This window comes from Temnothorax nylanderi, unplaced genomic scaffold (genome assembly GCF_030848795.1).
Source record: "Temnothorax nylanderi isolate EJ_2023f unplaced genomic scaffold, tnyl_v1.0 TNYL_tig0311_pilon, whole genome shotgun sequence".
Classification (NCBI taxonomy): domain Eukaryota; kingdom Metazoa; phylum Arthropoda; class Insecta; order Hymenoptera; family Formicidae; genus Temnothorax; species Temnothorax nylanderi.
In genome coordinates this window covers 164789-191619 of record NW_027249373.1, presented here as the reverse complement: position 1 = coordinate 191619, position 26831 = coordinate 164789, and the positions used below count along the sequence as shown (strand labels likewise).

At 42.3% G+C, this 26831-nt stretch overlaps 3 protein-coding genes across 17 annotated transcripts in view; 2 read left to right on the top strand and 1 right to left on the bottom strand.

The window, feature by feature from the left end:
* The first annotated feature begins 1252 nt into the window (after positions 1-1252).
* On the top strand, positions 1253-17304 carry LOC139781021 (uncharacterized). Of its 15 annotated transcripts, none has more exons than XM_071719806.1 (11): positions 1253-1483; positions 3089-3194; positions 4091-4516; positions 5119-5624; positions 5697-5838; positions 5921-6253; positions 6336-6580; positions 6776-7041; positions 11117-11338; positions 13166-13551; positions 13849-17304. In XM_071719806.1, exons 2-11 carry the CDS (start codon positions 3144-3146, stop codon positions 14326-14328), a joined length of 3057 nt encoding a protein of 1018 aa, XP_071575907.1. In that variant the 5' UTR covers positions 1253-1483; positions 3089-3143; the 3' UTR covers positions 14329-17304. The 15 variants fall into 15 exon arrangements, with proteins under 15 accessions (XP_071575907.1, XP_071575913.1, XP_071575911.1 ...); XM_071719812.1 differs by having other exon boundaries at positions 1255-1483; positions 4417-4516; XM_071719810.1 differs by lacking the exon at positions 1253-1483 and adding an exon at positions 1491-1782 and having other exon boundaries at positions 4417-4516.
* Positions 17305-17684: 380 nt separating this feature from the next.
* Positions 17685-20973, bottom strand: LOC139781023 (gamma-glutamyl hydrolase A-like). Its single transcript, XM_071719821.1, has 8 exons — positions 20682-20973; positions 19739-19862; positions 19334-19384; positions 19176-19250; positions 18945-19099; positions 18633-18739; positions 18267-18495; positions 17685-18191 (listed from the first exon to the last, which is right to left on the bottom strand). Exons 1-8 carry the CDS (start codon positions 20809-20811, stop codon positions 18028-18030), a joined length of 1035 nt encoding a protein of 344 aa, XP_071575922.1. The 5' UTR covers positions 20812-20973; the 3' UTR covers positions 17685-18027.
* A 3183-nt stretch (positions 20974-24156) lies between these two features.
* Positions 24157-26831, top strand: part of Pio (zona pellucida domain-containing protein piopio) — a 61100-nt gene continuing 58425 nt past the window's right edge. Inside the window, exon 1 of the mRNA XM_071719820.1 lies at positions 24157-24332. The gene's annotated coding sequence lies outside the window, so the exon portion shown is untranslated. The remainder of the gene's footprint in view (positions 24333-26831) is intronic.

Sequence of the window (26831 nt, the reverse complement as noted above, 5' to 3'; positions counted from 1 at the left end):
ATTATATATATCTATATAATTACCGACAAAAATTCAATATATCTTAAAAGTATCAGGAGAATATAATCAGGCAAGAGGTCGCACTACTAAAAAGCCTAAAAATTTTCCGATTTGTAGACATTCTAAGAGCCTTCTAAAAGAACTGCAATTCTAGGAATTCAGGATTTCGAATCGCGAAAATCAAAAGTCTGAATAATTGACAAAGAACGGAAAATATAATAAGCAAGAAGACTGTATTATCTAAAATTGCAAGAATTGCTTACATATCTCCAAGAATTTTCTAATAGCGTTTTCTAAAAATTGGGGATGTTGAATCACGAAAACCAAGAGTATCGAAAATCGATAACAAAATATCAGTAAAATCAATAAGAAGACGCTATTATAAAATCAAGAATTTTATAAAAATTTCAAAAAATGCAATTTCGAGACTTTCTAAGATCTTACGTTTGTTATCTCGAATCGCGAAAATCTAAATTTTTAAGATCGACAAAGTGTACTTGATATTTAAGTATTATTATTGACGCATCAATATATATTTCAGGTTTTGTCTCCTTTTTTTCCATTCTTCTTTCTGTTAACACATTTGAAACTTTTCTTTAATTATGTCGTTGTGATATTGAAATAATACCTACAAAATATCAGTAGAGTACCAAAATTTAATATCAAAGAATGATATGACAGATATAAGAATTTCTTATGTCATATGTTCTTTCTGAAATATAATACAAGGCATCATAAAACAGACTAAGGTCTCGCTTCTGAGTAAAGTCCGTATTCCGTATAAAACCCAGCCAGACTACGGATTAAGATCCGAGTTTGAATTGAAATTTGAATCAGAGCAGTTCCCTAAACGTCAAATTAATTTTCTTTATTCCGATCGATTAAATTTCAATGCAATCTCAATCCCAATCCGTAGTGTGATACAAGCTTAACGAAGCAACGAGATTTCAACGCGCTTTCGTAATACGCGCGGTATTCCCGCCACCGGAAGTGCGCAATTCGCGCGCGCAATCGCGGACTGCGCGCGCAGCCACGGCGGGACGAGAGGGGGGCCAGCAGGCGCGTTTCCTCCAAGGAATTCAAACAAATGCGCGACTTTTCGTCGCAAAACAGGTCGCATAATTAATTTTTCGACATCGCCGAGTCCCCCCAGTCCCCCCCGCCGGGCGAAAGCCGGCCGACCGACCGGTCTCGCGCGACCCGCGCCTCGACAATGCCCCGCGCGCGTAAGTTCCTGCGGGGTGGGCGAGGGGCCGCCATGACAGTTGTCGTATTTTCTGTAAACCGCGAGCACACGTAGGCCTCGCCGGCGACGTTTCCCGTGAAATTCTCGCGCGACCTGGCATCCGCCGCGACCGAGAGCGACGGTCCCGCGTCCCGGCCTCGTCGGGCTGCCCGTCGCGGCTGTCGGGAGTGTCGGGGAAGACGGTAGCGAGGACGCGTAGCCATTATTCGGGATTTGCTTGTGGGCGCCAGTGGCGAGGTGAGACGTCAAGAGAGGCGGTGGACAGGAGCCGAGCCGCGGCGTGGCGCGGCAGGCGGCCCGTGCGGTGCGGGTCTCCCCCTTCCCCCGGTGATCGGTGACGACGACCAACCCCCCCCGCGTCCCTCCCCTCCGCGTGCCGTGCCTCTCCCCGCGCGTTCCCTGTTTCGGGAGGACGGGCGCGCGTCTCTCCCCCGTGCCGCGCGTGTGTGTTTGTGCCAGAGGAGGCGAGGAGGAGGCGGCCCCCGGAGCCGACGGAGAACCGAGATGCGAGAACCGCCGACGGCACCGCGCACCACGTGAGTTTCCAACCCCAAGCCCGCGTGTATCCGTTCCGGGCACCCGGGGGAGCTCGGGGCCGCGGCCGCGTAGCGCCGCGGCCCTCGCGGCTCCGCGCCACACCGCGCGTCCATAATCCCCCTCGCCCCGAGTCCGCGTAAGCGCCGTCCATCTTGTGCCGCGGCCCCTTGTCCCCGTTGCTTCGTTGCTTGTCCGCGGACACGAAGGAGCGAAACGAGGCGAGCGAGGCCAGCCGCGACCAGGCCGACGGCGAACGATGACGATGACGTTGCGCCGCGAAATCGGGCGACGCGGCGTCCGCCGTCCTTGCTGGTCCTGCCCGCGCGCTCGCTTCCGTCCTCCGTTTCTCCGTCGCAGCCCCGCGCCATTACCAAGACCAACGGTCCCGTTCCCGATCCCGCGCCTTCCGCGACCCGCGTCCCGTCTCTTCGACCTCGCGCTCGCGCCCGCGGCGATATCGGGCACAATTTTATTCTAACCGCGGGAGAGAAAAAGGGCGCGGAAGCGGGACGAGGGAAAGAAGTCGGGGCTAAAAGGGACCCCTCGAGTCTTTTCATGTCGTCGCGTCGCGCGACGCAGCGCGGCGCGGCATGGCGCGTAGCAGTCGTTAGCGGAGGATGACTCACCCTTTCCCGCTCGCGACCGTCGCGACGAGTCTCTCGAGCGGAGAAGAGCCGCCGCGCGAGGTTAAAATCGTGAGATCGCGTATATCGACGCGGCGGCGGCGGCGTTCCTTCCCGCTCGTCATCGTCGTCGTCGTCATCGGCGCGAATGGCGCCTTCTTCCCGCTTCTCGCGCCGAATGTTTACGCGGACTCGGGCGCGATTACGCGCGACCGCTCGCCCGTCGCCCGTCGCCCGCCGCCTCCGTGGCACGGCTGGACTTTTCGAGGTTAAACGGACGATAAGCACGTTTTTCGCGAGCGGTTCTCGAATGGCGCGACGGCCGACCGCGCCGAAACCCACGCTCTCTCGGAGTATCCGAGAGCCGCGGATTATCGGGAGCGCCGAGGCATCTTCCCGCGATCTAGCAATATGGTGCGCACTTGGATATCGTTGCGAATCGATATCGCGCGAGAAATAGTCGTTACAATACTCAATACGCCTGCCGTTGCGCATTATTTGTCTAATTAGCGCGCACGCCACTTTCGCACGCCAATCAAAGCCTGTGTTAAAGGTCGCCGATCGGTTCCTTCAACCTCGAGTAAACTCGCATTCACGTTGACCCGTTCCCCCGCGTTAGTCATTATTTTTCTCAGATGCAAAATCGATCCCGAGATTAATCCTTACATAATGCATTTTGCAGGATGAGAAATGAAGTATGTCAGACACGTTTAATTAATATTCTTCAGTGAGCGAAGATGAATAGTGAGCAGCATGCATTGCCAGCGACTACGCAGGCACAACAAGAGGTGAGGTACCTTCCAAGTCGCAAACAGGCTATACACCAAACTACAAATGCGCAAATGACGATTACACAGATGCACCATGCTGACGTTAGATATATTGAGACATTTGTATAATGGAGCTTTGTTGATTTACGGATTGTTTCACTTTCAGTCTGCTATGAAACGAATTGCGGCCCCCGTGCCAGAGATTAGATTTCTTGATTTTACAGAACTTTTTTGTAAAGCTCGCACACGACGTTTGGTTATTGTTTCAACGCAAAGTTTTTCAACGTTTTACGTTTCGTTGCTCCCAATTATCTTATCCTACGATAAATGCCTCTAGAGTATATATTTTTTACTTTTGCGCGGCTACACGAGTCAAACTGCTGTGATCTATAGCTCTTAGATTAGAAATGCTTGTAGCGTACATATATCCATATACAAGACGGCTTACGCTTTCTTCTCTACTCTTCTTTACTCTTCATAACTCTAATACATTTGCTTTTCTCCCGTTTTCTTCGTACGTAATATCTTAACGTATCGAGTTCTAACAGATTGCATGTACTTAAGTTTGAAAACCGAGTGCCCCTTTACGATCACTTCGTACGGCCCGACACAGGTGTGGATATAGAGCGTTTTCCTCAAGGTTCACATTCTGTATATAACACAGAAACACCACTGTCTCCGGTAGACCAAGTTCTTCGATAACGAATATCCGTGGAATCCTTCATGTCGTGCTAGAGAGAGAGAGAGAGAGAAAGAGAGGGAGAGAAAGAGAGAGAGAGAGAAAGAGAGAGAGGGAGGGAGAGAGCGAGAGAGACACGATCAAAAGTGGCGCATTTGTCGATTGGATTTCAGCCTGGTGCATGCCGCTGCATGCCCTATCAATGTTGTACAAATGTCTGAATGTATATCGGTAGGATGTAAACGCGGGTCAAAGTGGTCGTCCTTCATACCCAGGTGGTTTGGCTACTGCGACCGCGAGTCTTGGCAATGTAGGGAGTACTCCCCATTCATCCGCGGACCTGCGTGTAGGTACTGCCGTAGCGTTAGCCTCCTCGGTAGCCTCCTCGGTAGCTAAGTATTGGGTCCTCACCAATCTGTTTCCTCCCGGACCGCTACCTCAAGTCTCGGTCTACCACCATTCCCACCACAACTCCTCGCATAGGAGTGGTGGCGGTGGGGAGGCATCATCCTCCAAAGAGCCAGCCTCTTCACTGAACCAGGAAATGGCGTTGACTTCCAGCTCGCATCATCAGCAACAGTCAACAGCCGCGCATCATCATCATCAGCCTTCAGTTAGCAGCAGCAGCAGCCACCACAGTTCCCTGCAGTCGAATCCACAGGTTTGTTAATGTGTAGCGGCACGTGTTTTGTGTAACGACAACAATGACTGAATGCGGCTTACAGATTACTCCGATCTGGAGTAGTTAGATTTACGCTTTTGCAGGAGTTGAGGTGACACGCACCTCTTTTTTTTTATGGGGATGCGTGTGACGGCGCACATGTAGGTGCACAATTATAGGCAACTGTAACGATCGAAAAGCGCTCGAATATTGGCACTTCATATTTCACTTAAATTTCCATTTTTCTCGTAATTTTACAAAGAACTTTATTTTGTTATACATATTCCATTTTGTATAGTTTGTCACATCACATACAAAAACTACTTTTTAAATATTATTAGTTATTATTCTACTTGTTCCATATAGTATGTTTTGCGTGCGCAAATTATTTAGGCCTCTCTAATGAAGAATGCTCGATAAATTGTATATTTTAATGTATCAAAGAAAGCCGAACAAGTTTAATCCTACATGAACTGTTTATTTAAAACTCTTAATTCCTAATCGCACAAGCAAAGTGTATCATATAATTATATATAATTACAAATATATATATTTTAAATATTACGTTGTATTACATAGGCCTCTTTATGTATGTTTGGCAGATTCCTGTATCTCTTCCTGGCCTTAATTTAGACGGCGCACATATACCAGCGAGTGTCAGTCATCTGGCTGCACATGCACAAATGCAACAACAAATGCAGGCGCAAGCACAGCAGCAGCTGCATCAGCAGCAACAGCAGCAGCCGCAGCAACAGCAGCAGCAGTCTCATCATCAGATGCCGAATCATCAGAACGCTCAGAACAATGGGCCGACGGCGCATAGCCAGAACGCGCAGCGAGACGATAACAAAGTTAAGGACGAGGGCGGTAGTTGCACCACCGAGCGTTGCAGCGACAATCAGGTTCATTGTCAAGTTCAATGCGATCTGCAATTACAACCACCCCAAGATCTTCAACAGAGCTTGATGCAACAGCAGCAACAGCAACAGCAGCAGCAGCAACAGATCGGGGTCAACATCAGCGGTAACTCCACTACCGAGGGAGGAAGCCAGAACAACTCCGAGAAACCCGAGAAAGAGAAGGAGTTGCGACAACTGAATATGACCCAGTATGTGCGAAGACGTTTAACTTTTTTAGTCGTTATTGATGCTGGATAAATATATAACTGCTATTTTTATAGATTTCAAGTCCCTGACTTGAAACCAGGGGGACACATGATGGACGTGAGGACAGCAGACGGATCGGTTGTCAAAATCAGCGCAGGAAACGAGCAAGATTTGGCCAAGACTCTCGGCGTCGAAATGGTACAAAATATGTACAAGGTACGCGATATCGTGAAAATCACCGTAATAATTATATTTAAGATTATTAAGAATGTTGCATTTGTTTTCTTCTGCTCGATAGGTTAATGTGGAAGATATTAACCAACTCTTGGCGTATCACGAGGTTTTTGGAAAGCTGCAGAGCGAGATTGCAGCTGGAACGACTTTAGTGGGCAGCACTGTGCCTACACAGACAGTTACCACGATACAGAATGGCACGCCAATCGTGCAGCAGGTCCAATTGAACAAATTCGATATAAAGTCGAGCGACGGCGAAGCAACGCCTGGCCCGAGCGCATCGCCCGTGTCGGTTGGCAGCCACGCTTGCGAGATATGCGGAAAGATCTTCCAGTTTCGTTATCAGCTTATTGTACATCGCAGATATCATACCGAGAGAAAGCCATTCACGTGTCAGGTATACAACGCGACGAATCTTTTATGTGTGTAGCAATTCATTCGAAATACACAGATCGGTATTGAATGTATAACTATTTCAGGTATGCGGCAAAGCGTTCTCAAATGCGAACGATCTGACACGTCACGGCAAATGTCATCTAGGAGGATCCATGTTCACCTGCACTGTTTGCTTTCACGTTTTTGCGAATGCGCCTTCGCTGGAACGTCATATGAAGAGACATGCCACCGACAAACCGTACAATTGCACGGTCTGCGGTAAGAGTTTCGCGCGCAAAGAGCATTTGGATAACCACACGAGATGTCATACTGGCGAGACGCCATATAGGTAGGTCCTTTGTTCACTCATATAATTTATTCAGGTGCCAAGTATGATGATTGAAGCTAGTCGATAAATGTAGTAAATGACAATGTGACTTCTCAACAAAAATTGGCATAAAATTAGTAATTATATGCCGATATCATTAAAAGTCGTACAGCTTTGGAGATAACAGAAAGGAATATCCTGACATGATTCTTGCAGATGTCAATACTGTTCGAAGACATTTACCCGAAAAGAACATATGGTAAATCACGTTCGCAAGCACACTGGTGAGACTCCACATCGATGTGATATTTGCAAGAAGAGCTTTACTCGCAAAGAACACTTTATGAACCATGTTATGTGGCATACAGGAGAAACCCCTCATCATTGCCAAGCTTGCGGCAAGAAGTATACGCGCAAAGAGCATCTCGCTAACCATATGCGCTCGCACACAAACGACACGCCGTTCCGTTGTGAAATATGCGGTAAGTGGTCTGTCCTTCATATTTTTCTGCCCATAATCGTGAACGTAAGTTTTAAAATTAATTCGCGCGAACAAGAAAAGTTTCTATTGTATAAGATATAAGTAACGAGACAAATTACGATATTTGATGGGACGATTCCAGAAGCTTTCTGAATTGACGCGATCATTTTCTTTCTCTAAACTTCCCGCGAAGTCAATATTTAATCTAAATCGAAAAAAAAATTGATTGGTATTTCAGGAAATAAAAATAAAAATAAAAACTGATTAAGGCAACAAAATATGAGTCAGCAATCGCAAATATATGCAATAATACGCATTCAAACCATCGGCGATGTTGAAAATAACATTTTGATTCTTTCCGATTCTTATTTAGGACCTTTTTAACCGAAATACAGATGTTATTTTTATAGTCATCATGTATCACGGTTAAAGTAAAACCAAATAAGAATTCGATATTTCTCAATATTGTTGATGAAACTTTTGAGTGTATTATTGCAGAGATATCTGCGTTTGAGGTCTCGTTGACTTTACTCTTAGCTATTCAGATTACATCTTAATTTTCACTCCATAAAGGTAACACGTTTGCGTTCGACGTTAAAATTAGCGATTTATAATAAAATAAAAGATCGCGAATTGTTTTATATAGTATAAAAAGCGTGTTACCGTTATGACTATCGATAGATTGTCACCAAATACTTTATTACGAAAGACGAATATACTGAGATATGATCAATGTAGATTTAGTGAAATTTGAAGCATTAACAAGGTAAGTATGCGATATTATTTAATAATGTATTATCCGACAAAATACTATTTATATCATTAATCTATTTTCAATTATTAGTCAAGTGTAAATACAGAAAAATTCTTGAAGCGAAAATGATTTAATTAGAAGCTTAGATTCAACCTTAGAAATCTACAACGAATTCCCGCTATTTTCCGATTTGTTGCAAATTTTTGAAATATCTATTCTTACCATGAAATGTTTAACTGTATTTGCTGGAGTTAAAGTATTGTTAAAATTGCGATCTTGTAAAACTTGCCGAATTCTGATGCACCTAATGTTATTTCAGGGAACTTGGAGTTCTAGGGTTTAAAAAAGCAACTGGAATGAAAATTCACTAATTCTAAACTTTTTATGTCATGTACTAGATTCAATATAACAAATTGCTTATTATGATTTTTACATACAGACATGAAAAGTATACGCTTCTCAATTTACGTTTGCGTTGAAAAAACTGATACAGTGTGTACATTTTTTCAGAGAACGCATTGTAAGCTTCGAAGTACTGAGATTTCTTTTATTGCCGCATATATATTTTTTTGCGAATTTATCCTGATCAATATTAGATAATAAAACAGAATATTCGGTTATAGAGATGCACAATCTATTCCAAGGCTGATAAATTAATGCAGATTGAAAGAAAAACTATATTAATAACTGTGAAATTGTTACATTGCTCGAATATCTCTACTATTAAGCATTAAATTAATTTGATTTTACGCATCTATTAATAGATTCGTGTCTATTACAAAAAGTTTGTCTTTATAATTGGACAACAGAATTTCTAAATCAATTTCAACATTTAAGGTATCGATTTTAGTAAGAATCTCATAATTCATGCATGTGAGAGATTTCGAGTGAGGACCAAGGAGAGTTGTGCATCTCTGAGATCGTTGAGCTTATCGCGAGCGAACGATTTCCCCGAATCGCAAGAGCAAAAAAAAGGGAGAGAAATCGACGCTGCCGCGGACCGGCGTCGGCGTAGATGCGCGCGATCGATGAGATTTGACAAGTGTGTCTCTCTCTCTTTCTCTACTCAAATCGAGCACGCGCTCGGTAACGCGAGCGGATGCGACGCGGACGCGGGAGTTACGTCGAACGCGCTCTGTGCGCGCGTACATACACACGTGCGCGTGCACGTGCACACACATATGAATGTGTGTGTGTGTGTGTGTGTGTGTGTGTGTTCAGCCGCAGTCGCTGCCGCGGCGGTGAAATAAAATTCGCGAGAATTGATCGCGCATCGCGAGTAAGCCGCCCCCTCCTCGCCCGGTCGGCCGGCCGGCTCCCGCGGGTCGTGCGCATTCCTTCGCGATGGCGCGGAGGCGAGAGGAGGCGCGCCCCTCTAAACCTTAGGAGGAGAGAGAGTCGCGTCGCGTCGGTGCGCTTGCCCTCGCCCGCCCAATCGCCCCGACGGCGACGGGGGATACCCCTTTCTTCCTTCCTCAGTCCTCGGGAGTCGCGCGAGGCTCCAACCCGCCAGCCGGCTTTCTACAAGGGGGCCCTTCATTTCTCACCCAACGTCTGGCCGTGAACTGTGATGGCATGACTTGCTATTTCGTAAATTTAAGCGGTTCGTACGAGGTCTTTGCCTACCGCCTCTCTCTCCCCCCGTTTTATCAGTCAATTCGCTCGCGTGTCGACCTCCCGGGTCGTTTCCCCGATACGGATCACGTTTTGCGTGTGCCATTTTTATCGGCGATGCGTCGAATTTAATTCCGCCGGCAGATCGCCGTCTCGCGGTTTTCCAAGCGGCGCCAGGACGTTGGTTCTCGTGGAACTCTTCATACGATTTTGTTATCTTCGTCTGAAACCAAAATCGCGGTAGTTGTCCGCAAAGTGTATCGTTTAATCGTGTTGCTGAGAAAAAAAAAATATTAAAATCTTCGACGTCGCACGGCACGGAGCCCGATTTAATTCGTTCTTCCCGCGAGTGTCGAGAGTTCGATATTTGGATGCAAAATGTAATGTTCCAAGATACGCGTGGATCGTCGATTGTGTTGAGGCAGCGATTGGTTAATTGCGCAACGTGTTAATTACGCTCGTTGGTGATTACACCTCGCGCTATCGCGACGCCGAGCGGAAATCTCGCGTCCGTAAAGTGTGGCGAAATTCGAAATTTGTATTTTCGTTCTACGGAGTCGCAGGCATGCGCGCCGATCTATACATGTCACGTGACACGTGTATACGTACAAGCGCGCGTTGACCGCGGTCCGACGTTCGTTTTTCGAAATGGGAGAAACCTCGCGCACGACCACGATTTTGTTCGTCAAGCGCGCGCATTTCCCGCACGGAAAGGAATGGTTTTACTGGTGTCTAAAAATTTTGCTAGATACTAATCTGAAAATAATTTTGTCGCACAAAACAATTGTAGTAGAACCCTTCAGGTATAATGATAATGCGCTGCAAAAAGTTTTGATAATATCTATCAATCAATTTCAGTGTCCTACAGAATTATCTTTATAGTCCAACAAAATTATTTTCAGATCTGTACCTAGCTAAATTTTTAGATACTTCAGCAGAACCATCTGTCCGTGTGAGACTTTCGGATCGATGGATCTTAGACGAATGAAATCCGGGGCGTTTTCCAGCGTTCAGAGATACAGATTAGGAAATAATTTCGTTGCACCATCAAAATAATTATAGTAAAACGCTCAAGCTAGACAATAATGCTGCAAAGTCCTATATAATTATTTTGATAATTTAACAAGATTATTTTTAAATCTGTATCTATAGCTAAATTTTTGGATACTTGGACAAAATCGTTCTTTCCGTGTAAGACCTCCAAGATTTGTGGATCCGCGAGTGAAATCCGGGGCGTTTTCCAGCAAGAGCAAGCGTTTCCATCCTTGTTGTTTGGCTGTGAATGTTAAACAAGGATGAAATAATTCACTATGTTGCACTGTGTCAACTATGTCTCTCTTGCTGAAAAAGTTCCCTGGATAGTCTCGAGCCGCTTGGAACGTCAACCGAGATCTCGGTGATCTCGCGCTTCCTTGCAATTTACTTGTAATTTTAAGTAATGTTTGCTTCACCTTTCGAAGGATGTGGCTCGGCGTGATTCGGCGAAGATCAACCGTAACGATCGCGATGAGCACTCGCGCCTCGCGCGTGATTGATTATTAGTAATGGAAGATTAATTGCGAACAGCCCCCCGTGTCTTGGAATCGTCCCAATCGCGCGATTTGCAACGCGTCTATCATATAAGAAAAATCTCCCTGCGTGTCTGACAATCTAATGAAACGCGCCTGTTCTCGGTGCTTTTCTTTCTGTTTAACGCTGCCGTACGCAGGTAAGTCGTTTACGAGGAAGGAGCACTTCACGAACCACATAATGTGGCATACGGGCGAGACGCCGCACCGCTGTGACTTCTGCTCGAAGACGTTCACGCGAAAGGAACACCTCCTGAACCACGTTCGCCAGCACACGGGTGAGTCTCCACACCGATGCGGCTTCTGCTCCAAATCGTTCACCAGAAAGGAACACCTTGTTAACCACATCCGCCAACACACAGGTGAGAGCGGTTGGCAGATGTTCACTTCACGGGCAACCGATATAATCGTTGTTAAGAGTATCTCTATTAAAAGTAGTTGTGTTTTCGTGATCTTATTTATATATACATATATATATATATGTATGCATTGAGAAAGAGAAAAGAAGATTCAGACTTCATCTTGTCCTTTCTTCTTCTTTTTTTTTTTCTTTTTTTTTCTCTCTAGAGGCTAAGAGATCGATATTGTAGGGGAGGGACTGTGAGGGTAGTCACACCTCATATAACATCAGGCAGCGCATTTAGGTGGTTCGATCGAACGCGAGTCGAGACACGCATCTCTCCACACGCTTCCGGTTTCACACATCTGGCTTTACACGCAGGCTATTTTACTTCTACTGGATTCACGGCTTTAACGGCGCGATCTTTCGCGAGCTCTTTGGAGCCGTTTATCCCCTCGACGAGAATATCGTGCGCGATCGTTCCGCGTCTCTGAAGTAGAAACGTGAATTTGGATAGCAGCTCCGCTTGAAATTAAACGAATTAATATCGGAATACAATAAAAGCGAAATTATTTGATATTCTAAAGCTTGCATCGCGGAAGTCCTTCATTGTCATTCGCTAACTCAAAGACTGTATCACGGTTATTTTGAATATCAGACCTGTCGTCGTTACTTAAGAGATTCTATCGTTAACGATCATTGATCCGCTAGAAGTGGGACACCCTGTACCGTTGGCGCATTCAGCTGAGGTTCGGGACACTTGCATGGGAATTGATTTTCATTTAGACGGGATCGCCATAAAGTCTCGCTCGCTCATTCAGTCGCTCTCATCGTCACTTATCGTTTTACACCGTCGCGCGTTTACACCTAACACGATCATCGCATAAGCTCCCATCATCACCGAATCTCCCAGGGACATTTGCTGCAGTTCTGCCTAATACACCGCTCTCATTGCCACGCCTCCTATTAACAGTAGTACTTCAACGTTCATTTTTAAGTGTTCACAGCTCTCATTCCGCATTCCCGACAAAGTTGCCATATAAAACGAACTTTATATCTCACACTGTCGGAGACTTGTAAATAATATCCATAGCTTTTGTAACTTTGTCTTCATTATCGTGGGTGGCACAAGTCTCGAGTTCCGTTTTAGTTCAAATATATAGCTAATGTAGAATGTCAATTAGATTAGATGTGAGATTCAAGAGAGGAATCGATACGTACTTGCTTTTAATATAATCGCGAAATAGAAAGTTTCATGCTTAAAGTAATGGTAGTGTGATAGCATTTCAGTATTTGATACACGAAATTAGAGAGTATCTTATATCAGAGTACACTGTAGTATATTGCTGTACAAGCTGACTTTCCTTCGATGTAACGTAAGGACATGGCAATATCGAATATCTGTAAACACAGAATTTTTCCCCTGAGTAACAATAAAGATTCAATAATTTCTTGCAACGATGAATTGTTTAGTGATTCTAAGCAATTCAACTAGATATTTTAATGCTACATAAGTCTAAAATTTGTTTTTAATTTATTAAAAGAGACCACAAAAAAAAAGCAACACAACGTGCTTTTTGATTGATCCTCTGATCTTCATTGTCCAATTTTAGAAGGAATGTATATTAACTTCGATATAAATTTTATACGTTCGATACGTAGATTTATCTTTTACTTGGATGGTATCGAAATTTCTGCCCCGATTTCTATCCCATTCGATATTGTGCCCTCTCTATTGCGTTGCGTCAGGCAAAACTCGCCTTGTGCAGGATAACTCCACTGAGTTCTGAATGACGGAAACACATTTTTTTTCTCAAACCTTGCGAATTCGCTTGCAAAATGTGTACAGGGGAGACGCCCTTCCGCTGTTCATACTGTCCGAAAGCATTTACGCGGAAGGATCACCTGGTGAACCACGTCAGGCAGCACACGGGTGAGTCACCGCACAAGTGCCAGTATTGCACCAAATCCTTCACGCGGAAGGAACATTTGACCAATCACGTGCGTCAACACACAGGCGAATCGCCACACCGATGCCACTTCTGCTCCAAGTCATTTACTCGTAAGGAGCATTTGACGAATCATGTGCGCATCCACACTGGCGAATCTCCACATAGGTGTGAGTTTTGCCAGAGGACGTTCACTAGGAAAGAACATCTAAATAATCATCTCCGTCAACATACCGGAGATTCTTCACACTGTTGCAACGTATGCTCCAAACCATTCACAAGAAAGGTACGTTGGCTTCTTTATTATTATTATTATTATTATTTTATTAAAATATTTGATCATGGTTTACATTAATGGTTTACATGAAAGAGAGAAAGATAATTTTGTCTTATGATACTCGCTAAAGAATAAAATACTCAGATTTCTTTGTATCGCGTAAAATTTTGCATTATTTTTAATGTTATCATAAATATAAACCTATTTCATAACTTTTAATTGCGTCTCTCTCTCTCTCTCTATCCAATGAGTCTCCTTAATCATAGGCAATATTCATCATGTCCCTTTCTTAATTCTCTGTTGCAGGAGCATCTCGTGAATCATATGCGTTGCCATACTGGTGAACGTCCGTTCGTGTGCACAGAATGTGGCAAGAGTTTCCCGCTGAAGGGCAATCTCCTCTTCCATATGCGCTCGCACAACAAGGGCAGCAACGCCGAGAGGCCGTTCCGCTGCGACCTGTGCCCCAAAGATTTCATGTGCAAAGGACACTTAGTCTCGCACCGGCGCTCGCATTCAGACGAGCGGCCGCACAGTTGCCCGGATTGCGGCAAGACCTTCGTCGAGAAGGGCAACATGCTGCGACACTTGCGCAAACACGCGGCCGAAGGGCCACCGACACAAGTTAGCACACCGTCGGCTATACCGCAATCCGGTGTCCTGCCGATACCGGCAGCGGCGGCAGTCCTGGTTGGACATCCATTAGCACCGCCGGCACCGCCTGTTGTGCCGCAACATACGGTGGTCGTGCCGACACCGCCCGGTGTCGGATTGGCGTCGTACTAGATCGTCATACCGGAAAGAGACAGATAGAGAGAAAGAGGAAAAGGAAAAAAAACGAGAAAGACGAAAACTAAAAAAACAAACTAAGAAGGCATTTGAAGATGATACATGCTGTGTATACTTAATATATGATTGCGTCGAAGAAGTGTGAAGATTGTGCGCCATTCATCGTTTCCTTAAGGACCTGGATTACAGTGGATTTATCATGCGCCATTTGAATCAACGGTGTCTCGCGTGCTGATTCAATTCGCTTCGTGATGCCGCAGCAGCTGCACACCATTTTCGTTTCGTAAGATTCACAGTGAACTTCGTTCGGGACGATGTGGAGCGATTGCTCGTAATACGCGCATAAAACGCGCATTAGAACGTTGATGACTGTTTATTGCTACGGCGATTATTATCCATAACCATTATTATCCAAAGTTTGATTTTGCTTCGTTTATACTTGTACTTGATAAGTCGATTGTGGTAACGAGCATATTAATGTATTCGCTCCAAATTTGTGCAAGTGGGGTATCCTATTGTAAAAGAATTTTGCGACTATATGATGAACATGTAATAATTCTTCTTCGTTATTACTTTAGTAACCTTCCATAATTTTAACAAAGAGGCACTAATTATAATGTCAATATCTCGGATTATGTTTGTACGTTATTTTCATGCGAGGAATGTGTCTGCGTGCATTCGCCAATTAATGAGGTGGCATAGTAGTGTCGGGCAAAATATATTTGCAAGTAACGGAAATAACGACTTTAATTATATGTATATTTTCCTGTGAAAATATGTATTAGAAAATAATTATTTGCAAATATATTTCAGCCAATATTGGGACGTACAGGCGATTATCCAGATGCAAATCAAGGCGAATGCAGTTTAGCCATGATTATAGCTAAGATTATAAGTCATATTGATTGCTTTACATTAACACTGACGAAATACTATCAAAGACCATCAGATTTGGATCAATTACGAAAATAATTTCGTAATTGAAGAGAGTATAGATACCGATACTGCATCTACAGCGATGATTTATTTTTATATATATGCTTCATAAATAAACGTATTTTTGTTGCAACGCAATAATATAATGCTGTGAAATTACATTTCTATTCCGTAGTTATTATTTGTATGAATATTCAAACACGGATGACAATAGAAATGCAATTTTGAATAAAAACCTAATATTTCGTTATAATTATATGTGCGTATATCTATGAAACATCAGGATAAAAGTCAATATTACACTATGAACTAGTCCTCCAAATTTTATCAACCGAGCGAACTTCGGTCCTGTGATCACTGTCGGTCTTTAATAGTACATTGTTAGTGGCATTAATTATTGACTTCTCCGTAATTTTTGTATGAAAGTGTATCGTTACTTTCACAAGAATTTCATTCGATCCGGAGTGGTATTTCGAATTGTGAGTTTTATTTTTATATCTGCACAGATATACTTTTATATAGAGAGTATTATAAAATGCTTTTGGCGTTGATTTCTCGCGAGGAAAAAAATTACTACATGATTATATATTCACTCGTACGATTCTGAAATTCTAAACTGATGTTTCTTGTCTAAATATCTTGATGTTTAATAAAATGGCAAGCGTATAGATTTTGCTATCGTAAAATATTATGAAATTGTAATATTTAGCTGCAAGGCTGTAAAACGAAGGATTGTGTTCTATTTGGAAAAATATTGCATTTTTACTTTGGAAACACGATATATAAACACTTATGTCCAATCCTTTGACTTAAGCGTTATTCGCTGATTTTTAGTTTTAGTTATTATAATCGAGTGCAATATGGCTGAGCCGCTAATTTTGTTTAAGGAGGCAGAAACAACTGCAAACGAATACCACTGTTACCGGATCCGGTAAACCGGCAGGATAAACAAATAGTAAACTGATGTATGTGTGAGTAGAGTTTCACGCGTTACCGAGAGCAAATATTCACGTTTTAAGTTTCGTTATTAAGTTTAACTAATGATTATCTTTTTTACCATCTATCACGAGAAGGGAGGAACACTATCACTGTAGCGATCATCCTGTAAGGCCATGTATTTCGTATTTTACCGTTAAGCTAAAAGTAAAGAGAGATAAATAAGTGCGACAGCGCGGTAGACGATTACGCGCGTATACCGAGTCCCGTGTGAAATTTCAATCGGGTTTCAGTGTTCGGACATGCGGAGCGATGTAAGAACGGAGATAAAATCGCGTCTGATCGATCATCGCGCCGTCGCGTTTGCGTTAAATATATAATTATGTATAATATTAATAGTACCTATCAAATAGGCATTATATAAAGATGACGACAAATTTATTAATGCGCGTTTGGGCGTCACGCGTGACCCGCGTGCGACGAAAGTTCGCAAGTCGGTAGAAATCTAGATTATATTATATATAATGAATATATATTATACTATAAGCATATTGAGAAATACAGTTTAGATATCATATGTACTATTTAAAGTAACGAAACAGTGAAAAACTTGAGTGTACTGCAGGGTCATCTTATATATGAAATACCGTGCGGAATTTACCTACATTATGCGTAGACCTTTGTTATATTCTCGGGAAAAAAAAATAAGAAAGATAGGTGAGGGCGCGGTAATAGATAAGCATAGATAAAGAGAGAAAAGAGAGGACACGCGAGTCATCGCGGAACTTATACACTTATACATGGGATGGACAAATATATATGTATAATATATATACTGCTCTCGTGCTTATATACATTATGTATATATACTCTGTAACATACACAAGTGAGGCAATCGCCGGGGGAAAAACGACCAGAGCCATTTTTTTTTCCTCGGATGGGGGGAAACCATAACTCCGACGAGACACATACGTGTAAAGAAAGAGAGAAGGATGGAAGAAGAAGCAACAATTCCTCTGCAATTGACCTATGCATCCCGCGCGACGACATTGCTAAGAAGAATATGTAACAAGGAATAAATAGAAATAATGTTTATATGAATTATTATGATTATTAATAATGATACTATCATACGTTACGAGGATAAAAACTAAGAGTTGATTCATGCTTTTAAGAGGTTTAGTTTCGTGCTTGTTTAAAGATAAAGATGAAGATTAACGGCAAGCAGTCAGGATCCAAGCGTTCGACGTTTTGGGTCGAAGTGAGTTCGCACAATGCCCCGGTGATCTGGGCATCGTCGTTCCCCGTCGTCCTTCGTCGCGACGTTACGTTGCACCTTAGAAGTCGCAGCGCAACAACCTATGCGTCCGCAACGTACGAACGTAGTTAACGGCCGGCGCTTCGGCTCAGAGCGAGAAAAACGTGGTGAGGGAAAAAAAAAGATTTAAAAAAAATATTATTTACTTTAGATAGAACAAAAATATGTATAGAATTTTATTATGCACCATTGTAATATTATGTATCCCAGTTGTGACACAATATACACTGGTGTTATGTTAAATGTGGAAATTACGCGTACCAATCTTCTTTTGTTTGTGTGTTTCCCCAGTGCTGTCTCATCGTACTAACGACACTCGATATTCCATCAAATTAACAAACTGTGGTTTTTTCGTCTGTCATGCGTCGATGCGAGTAAAAGTTCGTCGAGTTCGTTCACGTCGTTTTTGTACAAGACGGGTAGAGAAGATATGATACTTGTCACATAGAAAAAGGTACGACGTGTGTGTTGTTTCCTACTTTTAAGAATAAAACTTACGTCAAGTCCTACACATCATTCTCTATAAGGAGGCTATTGCGATCGCTTTTCTTAAACATGTAACACTGCTGGAAAGACGAATTCCACAGCGCTGTGTAAGTAACAGGGTAGTTGTAGATCAGACTCCGTTCCTCCTCCTCTTTCGTCCTAAATTCGTGCGAATTCTTACGAGCTACGCAAGAAAGAAAATCAATGTTATCTCTTCTCCGCGCGTAACAAAATTCAGTCAAGTCCGATTGTCACTTACTCTCGTTAACGAAGAAATTGGCGAAGTATTGAGATGCTACAGTAGCATTGATCCCGTGAGGAATATTCTTCCCGGTCACCCATTCGTAAAGGTTCTTCTCCGGATGGAATTGCAATCCATAAAACGGGAATTGCCTGTGCTCCAGCGTGGAGACGAATTCCAAACCCTCTCTATCGCGATTCAGCGACAACACGTGAAATTCGTCGGTTAAATTGACACGGTGTAAATCCTGAAGAAGCGGAAAACGATATATGCACGTTAACTTAATACTGTAATGATCCTTTATAGAATTAACAATTTATATTACACGATTGCTTTTCTTGATTCGCGTTTTCCCAACTAATAATTTCTAAGGAAAATGCTTGCCTTCCTCGTAACGCAAAAACGATGATAATTCGCCGTGACGTACTCCTCGGCCAAGATCCCCAAGACATCCGGCGGAGCGTTCTTAAACAAATTGCTTTCTCTAAAGTCTGAAAAAGAGAAAACTTTTACATTTCTTGAAGAAACGGGTCTTTAAGCGGCTTTTGTTAAAGATATAACATTGTAATCCGGAAAGAATTCACCGATATTTTATGTGCAAAAGATAAAAGTGACAGGAAGAATAAAAAAAATTCGGAACAATAAATAGCGGAAGAGAATATGTGATTTCTGATATATCTCGAAGGAAGTGTTTACCATCTGTGAATTCTAGCGGAAGGGGCTGATTTTTACTGGAGCAATTCGATCTGTGCTCGACGCGATTCGCCGCGGCATACGTCAAGAGCTCGAAGCCAAGGCAGATACCAAATATCGGGAAGTACTCGCCTCTCGCGTTGATCTCCTTCGCGATTCTATCAACAAAACAGATAGGAAAATGTATAATCGAATAACTGAAGTCGCTTTCACAATCTTTTATTTTGTAGTGACCTGTAAATCACAACGCCCGCATCGGCGTATCCTTCCTTCTGAAAGAAATACGTCGAACCTCCCGGCCAGAGAACTCTAGAAAAATATGCGCATTTAGAAAATGATTATGCGTAAGTAAAAACAGCGAAATGTTTTAAAAGTAATAGAATACTGCGTACCCGTTGACTTTGCTCAGGATATCTTCGTAGTACGAATCGTTTCTGCCAATCCTATACAAAGTTTTACGTCATGTTTTGATCCATGTATCCATGAATTAAATCTGATAATACCGAGGCATCTTTTATATCTATGAATTATATTAATCTAAACCGAGATACTTTCTACAACTATTTGTACGTTTGTATTATACCAAAGACTCGTTCGATAAGCATTGCTTGCTTAATTTCGAGGCTCATTAAATTATTTTATTCATTAATTGTGACGAATTCATAATATGTCCTGTTCTAAATAATGTAGTTTTGTTACAAAGTTGATTTTTTTTTTAAAGTTGGATTGCAGGGAGAAGAGCATTTAAGCTGATCAAGTCGATGATCGAGGATAATGACAGAAATATTTGTGATTACCAAATCGGGACGGGTCGAGCGCCAGCACCCTCCACGAACTTCACGTACGACGCGGCGATGTAGCTGTGATACTGATTGGGAAACTTCTCATTTAATTTATAATCTATCTCCTGCGTCAGAATACCTTGAAGGAACAAACGAGGCACAATGTTATTTTAGCGCGAAAGATATATAAAATAAAAGATACTCTCTCTCTTTCTTTATTTTTGGTTGAATATAAAGATCAGACTATAAATCGCCTCTTTTTAATTTAACGTTACTAAAAAAAATGAAGGGTACTATAATTAATATATTTTAAAAAGTTTAATGTTATTATTACGATTCTTAAATTAACTGGAGTTTAATAAATCCCAATTCGGTAATCATGTATATTACATATTTTCTCTTCATTAACGGCAGAATAATGAGAATAATATGCCATTAATTAGATAAATGAGATTAATGAAATGAAATATATACATGCAAACGAGATTGCCGATTGGTTCACACATGGGCGTGGACAGTCCTTTTCTTGATGAGTTTCGGAATGTAAGAAAGTCGAAAGCTATCTCGCTGATAGTGCAGATTTTTATTTTTGGTGCGTCTGAGTAATTATTTCTACCGTATAAAAATACAGACAAAACGACTTTGGCGACTTTCTGATAATCTCCATGACAATTATTCGATTCGTTTTTTTTTTCGCACAAAAAACCGAATTCTCTCCACCTGGGCTGCGTTCGAAAACGTCACCCGAGTGCACACAAGTATACTCCCTTCTCTTTCTATCTCAGCGAGTTAGAAGGAGAAAGGAGTATACCCGGGTGACGTTTCCGAACGCAGCCCAGGAGGGAGAGAGCTCGGAGTTCGGAGACGTTCGTCTCTCGGCGAACCCTAACCTCTCCCTTTTCGCGACGAGACCAAAGGTACATTGGCGATTTACGTGAATTCCTTTGGAACGACTTACCGATAATGGGCCGATTGTTCGATTCTCCTTCAGTCCTCGCGACTGTAAAGACAAACGCCGTAAGTAGAATCGGCCACAGAACGCTCATCGTGAAACACATGATAAGAAATGATAAGAAAATCCTAGACATTCTCTCTAGCGACACTATCTCGAGGAGAAGGGAGTGGAAGGGAGTGCGCGCGTTCTCGTCGCTCCTAATCGAATAACGACAAGCTCATCGTGTTAATTAATTCATGCAATCGCGTTATCGGCCGTGTATTGTCGTGTCGTGCCTTATCGTGCACGCGTGTATCAAATCAGCGTAAACTGGTATAAACTATGCCAAGTTCATGCCAGTCTATGCCCTACCGAGCTCGCCGAGATAATCTCAATCGAAAAAAAAACTGGCCGTGCCGGTCGTGATGCCGCATCGTGGTCGCATCGATCGATCGCGTTTACTCGTGTCATATTCCGGAGAATTTGATGCAACGAGCGCACGGCATTTGCGACAATTTGCGACGGGGGTTTCTGAGAATTCTAAGGGCGAGATTCAATTCTAGGGCAGGATATTCACCAGACATCGAAAAGAATGGCTTCTTGAAATAAAACCGAGCGAATGTATACTCGTAACGAAGTTTCGTAATTGTCGCTGATTATCTCTGAACAATTTTCCTTCTTTTCCTTTTTTCACTACACTGCACCGCTGCCATCTGTTTCCCGATAATAAACAGCGTGAGGATAAACCCAAGCTTGTGTGGTAAATTTCAAGATCATATGTTTACGTATTGTTTATACATTATGTTTACATAACAATTGTAAATTATTAGATACATGATGCTAATATAGAAATATCTTATTGGTAATATGAGAAAATACCTTTTTTCAGTAAAATAATTTTCTGTATTTATACATATTAAAAAATGTTATAAAAGAAATTTAAATACAAGTTTAGAAAATTTAAACGCTAATTTTTTCGTGAAAAAGTTATATCATGCACTATAGAGACGGTTTACGTTTAATAAACGTAATCACATTTGTATTTAAGTAATTAAAGTATTTGTAAGATTTTAAAACTATTTAAAATATTTATAATAAAATTCTATCCTGAAATCTAATAGATACTATATAGATCGTCTAAAATAGATTTTTTAGTTAAAAAAAAATTATGTAATACTGTGTAATGAAAAAATCTCATTTTAAAAAACTTGATCATCAAAAAAAGAAAAAAAATCTGCAAAGTATGTTGAATTTAAAATTAAGGCGAAACTTCCGAAAACGTCCATGCTCAGATTTAGGTCAAACTTTGTAAATAGATTACTTTTAGATAAAAAAGACATATAGGTATGTCTATTTTATCTAAAAGGAACCTATTCACAAAGTTTCACCTAAATCGGAGCACGAACGTTTTCGGAAGAACAGCCGCGCAAGATCATTATTTTGAATCGAGAATTAATCGCGTGAGCTTATCAAAATGCGGACTGATTTATTTTTTAGAAACTATCCTATCAGTCCCAGTGTGTCAGAAACAGAAGTGAGACGAGAATGAGTCGTGAAAGATATCATTTTGACGTCAAAATGACGACAAATAACGTCAACTTGCTGCTTGACGAAACAGCTAGAGTGACATTTCGCGAGGTCGGCTAAGTATCGGCGTTTAATGAAGACCGGAACTCGTTCGACCTCAGAAAGATTGAGAGGAGGGAATCGCTCTAATCGGGGCAAGCAATTTTATAATCGAGAGAAATACCCTCTCTCGGTCACCGCGCGGAGGGACCACCGCTGGCGACGAGACACGGTACGACCAATTCAAACGATGACGTAAGCTCGTTCCGTCTTCCTCTTTCGCTCTCGTCCATCCTCCCACCCCTCGAGCTCGCGCAGCATCTTTTCGCCCGACGCGACGCGACGTAGCTGCGTGACGTTCGCTGATCGAACGAGAAACAGAGAGATGCGATCTCTCCTTTCTTTCTCTACCCTCTCTCTCCTCTTTCTCTCTTTCTCTCTCGCGTACGCGCCTACCCCTTTTTCTCCTTTCTTTCTCTCTTTTAACATTTATATCGCGCTCCATCTCTGTCTTATCGGCAATCATCTATCTCGGTCGTTTACCGTACCGGTCGCGCTGTAGCTATCTCCCTTCGACCCTCCCGTATTCTCTCTCGCTCCCACATCCCTCTCGCTACCTCTTTCTATTCCACAAATATACTCCACTCTCTTTATTCTCTCCCTCTCGTTTCCTTTCTTTGAAAAGCGGCTCTCATGCAGAACTCTCTTGCTCTTATCACTCCCACCAATTCTCGATCGCCTTATCGCTGTCTTTGTTCTTTTCGAGACTCAAAATGGCATATCTCTCTTTCTATCTCTATCTCTTTTTCTCTTCTCTCTCTTTCGACGAGTGTTTCTCTCTCGCGCGATTGGATAGTTTATCTCCGTTCAATGCGATCATCCCTCGCGCTCTCTCTCTCTCTCTCTCTCTCGCGCGCAGTTCGATCGTTCGTTTCCGTCCGACTCGGCCCGGCCGTTCCTCTCTCCCCTCCCACGCTCCCGTGTGAGCGACGCGCACTGCGCGCGCGCGCGCCCCACGAGGAAGCCCGAAGTGCGGCGCCGCGAGCCGAACCGAACACGGCCGTTCAAGTTTCAGTCAAGTCGTCAAGTGAAGTCAGTCTCGAATCTCGCGTCGGTTGGCGTCGGTCGTTACGGGTTTCTCTTCCGTGGCGCGTTCCTTCGCCGTCCGTTCTCCGCTCGATCGGACCCATGGAGAGCCGTGGGCCTGACAGGTGTAGTGCGGTGTGACGAATATAAGAGGACAGGTAGATCGGAAAAGATCGGGGGGTGGAGACGGCTTCGACCGAGCGAGGGATGAAGGATGGATGAGAGACACGCGCTCGCGACGCGGACGGCAACGACTCGATCGCGGTAATCGACTCCGACTTCTCGGCATATCAAAATATCCGCTCGACATATTTGTTTGCCGAACAGCACTCCGCTGCCTGACGTTCGAGTGAGAAGGAGGAGAAGTCGACGCGCAATCTTTCGATGATCTTTCCCGCACGATCGAGATCCCGATCGAGACGACTCTGAAATTCGAACGATTCGGAGGACACCTATCGCGCGCGAGGAGGGTGCCGTTCGAAAAGGTCGGCGCCGCGCGCGTGCGGCGTCGCCTGTGCAAACGATTCAGCTGATCGAGGGGGAGCAGCCACGTTTGGATAATCGGCTCGTCGCCAAATTGATTAGTTTCACGAGAAACGATCGAGATCGGCGCGTGGCCGCGCGTCAAGTGTACGGTATTTGGAGGAACGATCGGGGAGAGGAAGCTCGACGCCCGTGGGAGAAGCCGAGCTCGCGAGAAGCGGGGAAATTAGTGAAATTTTCGGGAGCGGTGCGGAAACTGAGAGGTGGCAATCCTTCTGGGATGTCGGCGTACGGTGGGTGGAGTCTGCGGCCGGCGAGGACGCGTTTTCGACACCTGACAAAATCGCCGACGATCCGTCGCGGCTGAGAGATCGCCCACGCCGGATTGATTCGAGGACGTTATCACGGCGGAGCTTTTCGACGCCTCTTCGACACCGTCTGTCGACGGAAAGGGATCTCTCGGTGTTGAGCGGTCGCGTTAAGCGGCGCTGAGTAATCCGGAATTGTTCTCGGGAGATTCGGGAGAAAAAGGTGCAGCAGGTAAGAATCATTTATTATTGCACAGCTACTACTGTCCGCAAAAATCTCGAATTAGATTTTAGGCTAATTAGATGTATAATTAGATATTGTTTCGAATTATGGGATATTTTTTCAATTATGAAATGTCTTTAAGATTAGGTAGTCATATTGTAAAAATTATTTTAAATTGTAGGATGTCTGTTCAATTATCAAATTTTTTGAAAATTATGGAAGTAGTTATATTAATTATAAAAATTAATATTATACTTTCTTATTTTATTAATGGCAATGTTATATTAATTTAGCAAATTATGATTTGCACTTTATAATAGAGATATTTATTAGTGCGATTAACTTGCATGCTCGTTCGATTCATATCCACGTGATGAATACTTTATAATTACGAATGTTTATAATAAAACGAATAAAAGAACTGAAACATTAAAATATTAAATCGTCGCAGAGTTCTGATTCACTGATTTACAGAATAACAGAATATTAAATCGACCTTAGATCTTCCAGGCGCTTCGACAAAGTATTTTGATTACTTAATTTTTTAAAATTGGTTAAATATCGGATCTAAATTATGGCGCGGTATTTCTTGAAAAAATCCCGCAACGATTACGTCGGCGGATGTTCAAGGGCGGCGCTTGCAATGGCTACCTCGATTAAAGTGATTAAAAGATAGAGTATAAAGCAACATATCCGCTATTAAATAGTTAAGAAATAATGAAGATTAATTTTATATTTCTATCAATTTATACCCTGATTTAATTGTGAATCTGATGCACATTATAATATACTTATTTATAAAAAAGCTTATATTTTAAATTTTATGCAATTCTCAACATTTCTAATTCTCTTTACAACCTCCTTAATAATACACAGCATTTTAGATATGTCAAGATACATCTTTTATTTATTTTTTTATTTATAAATGTTGCTATCTAATTCGCATATATTTCTTCGATTTTACATAAAGTCAAACTTTTTATAAAATCAGACAGAAAGAAATCTGTTCTAAAGGAATTATATTGTTTATATCGATCGATAAAAATTTTGACAATTTGGCATAGTCTTCGACATAATAAAAATAACTTTGCGAAATTATTGATAGCATCCCTAGATAAACGAATATCCGAAAGGTATGCGCAATAATTAATTAATGGCCGGATAGATAATGTCGCTTTAACGACCATTTCAATACATTAAACATTAAACATTAAACGTTATGCAACGGAAACGGGCCCAAGGTTTCGCCTGTTCGAGCTCATCGCGTTGTGGGCGAGCCTTAACCAAATATGTAAGTATCAAGGCTCAGATTCTACGAAGCCGTGTCGGATAAATATTACAAAGTTATATTATGAAGTTATCATGAATATGGAAAGCGAAGTTAGAGTGGGCTTATGGTGCGCAACAAAGTGATTGCAAATGCTCGATTTATTTTCCAAACGAATACGTGTTTATAGTGTTGACTTGTAGAATAGACGATAATTTTCCCGTTATGCAATTGAGGGTAAATGCGATTCGTGGAATGGGGCGAGGAGGAAAAATGCAGACTTATATATCGTTGTAGAAACCGCGGCATTGAAGTCTCCGGAAATTTCTTCATTTTGCGCACCTTGGCGTGCAGGCATCGACGTTTCCGGTGACTTTAACGCTTTGTGCTATATTTAGCACAGATATCTGGCACAGATCCGGCAGCCAAAATGTTCTTATATTAATTAACCCTTAAATGCCACACCTCTCAAGAATCTCGTAAATGACACATGGGGTCTAAAAGACCCCAGCATGAAAAATGTCTCCTTACTTATTGATTTTTTGATATTTAGTTATGAAAATTATTTTCAATGTTGTTCAAGGCTTAGAAAAGAGAATAAAATGCTTATATTGTTAAAATTTCAATTTCAACATAGTATAAAAAATTAAGATCGCCAACAGTTAAAATGTTGGCTCCAAAATCAAAAAAATAATAAATAATAAATAAATAAATATGAGCTCCATATTTGGCGGGAACATTTAAAAATATATCATTCTAAAGGGTCTGGGGTCCGCTGGACCCCGGGTGACATTTGAGGGTTAATCGTTTCACCTTTACTAATTTTTGGTCGTATTATTTCTGTTATGATTATTATTTCTAAATAATATTTATTCAATACATTACGCTGAATTGTAATATGTTTACGAATAATGGAAATATTAGATAATACGTGTACGTAAATATAGCTGGATTCATGTTTAAAAACAACTCGAGTCTTAATGAAAAATGCAATACATAAGTTACTACTATTTTCCCCGTAATTTTTTGAAAGAGAGAAGAAAATTTACAGGTGTGGAATTCCCACATAAATACCATTATACTGTCCTTGAATATTTCGATTAGTGATTCTCCCGCAGACGAACCGACACTTTAAATCACCTGCGCGACAGCTGTTTCCGCTGTCAAGATACCCGTCCGCATTCGTTGCTCAAATCATTCGATCTTGTTGGTATACGACTCTATTGATGTATCTATAAGAT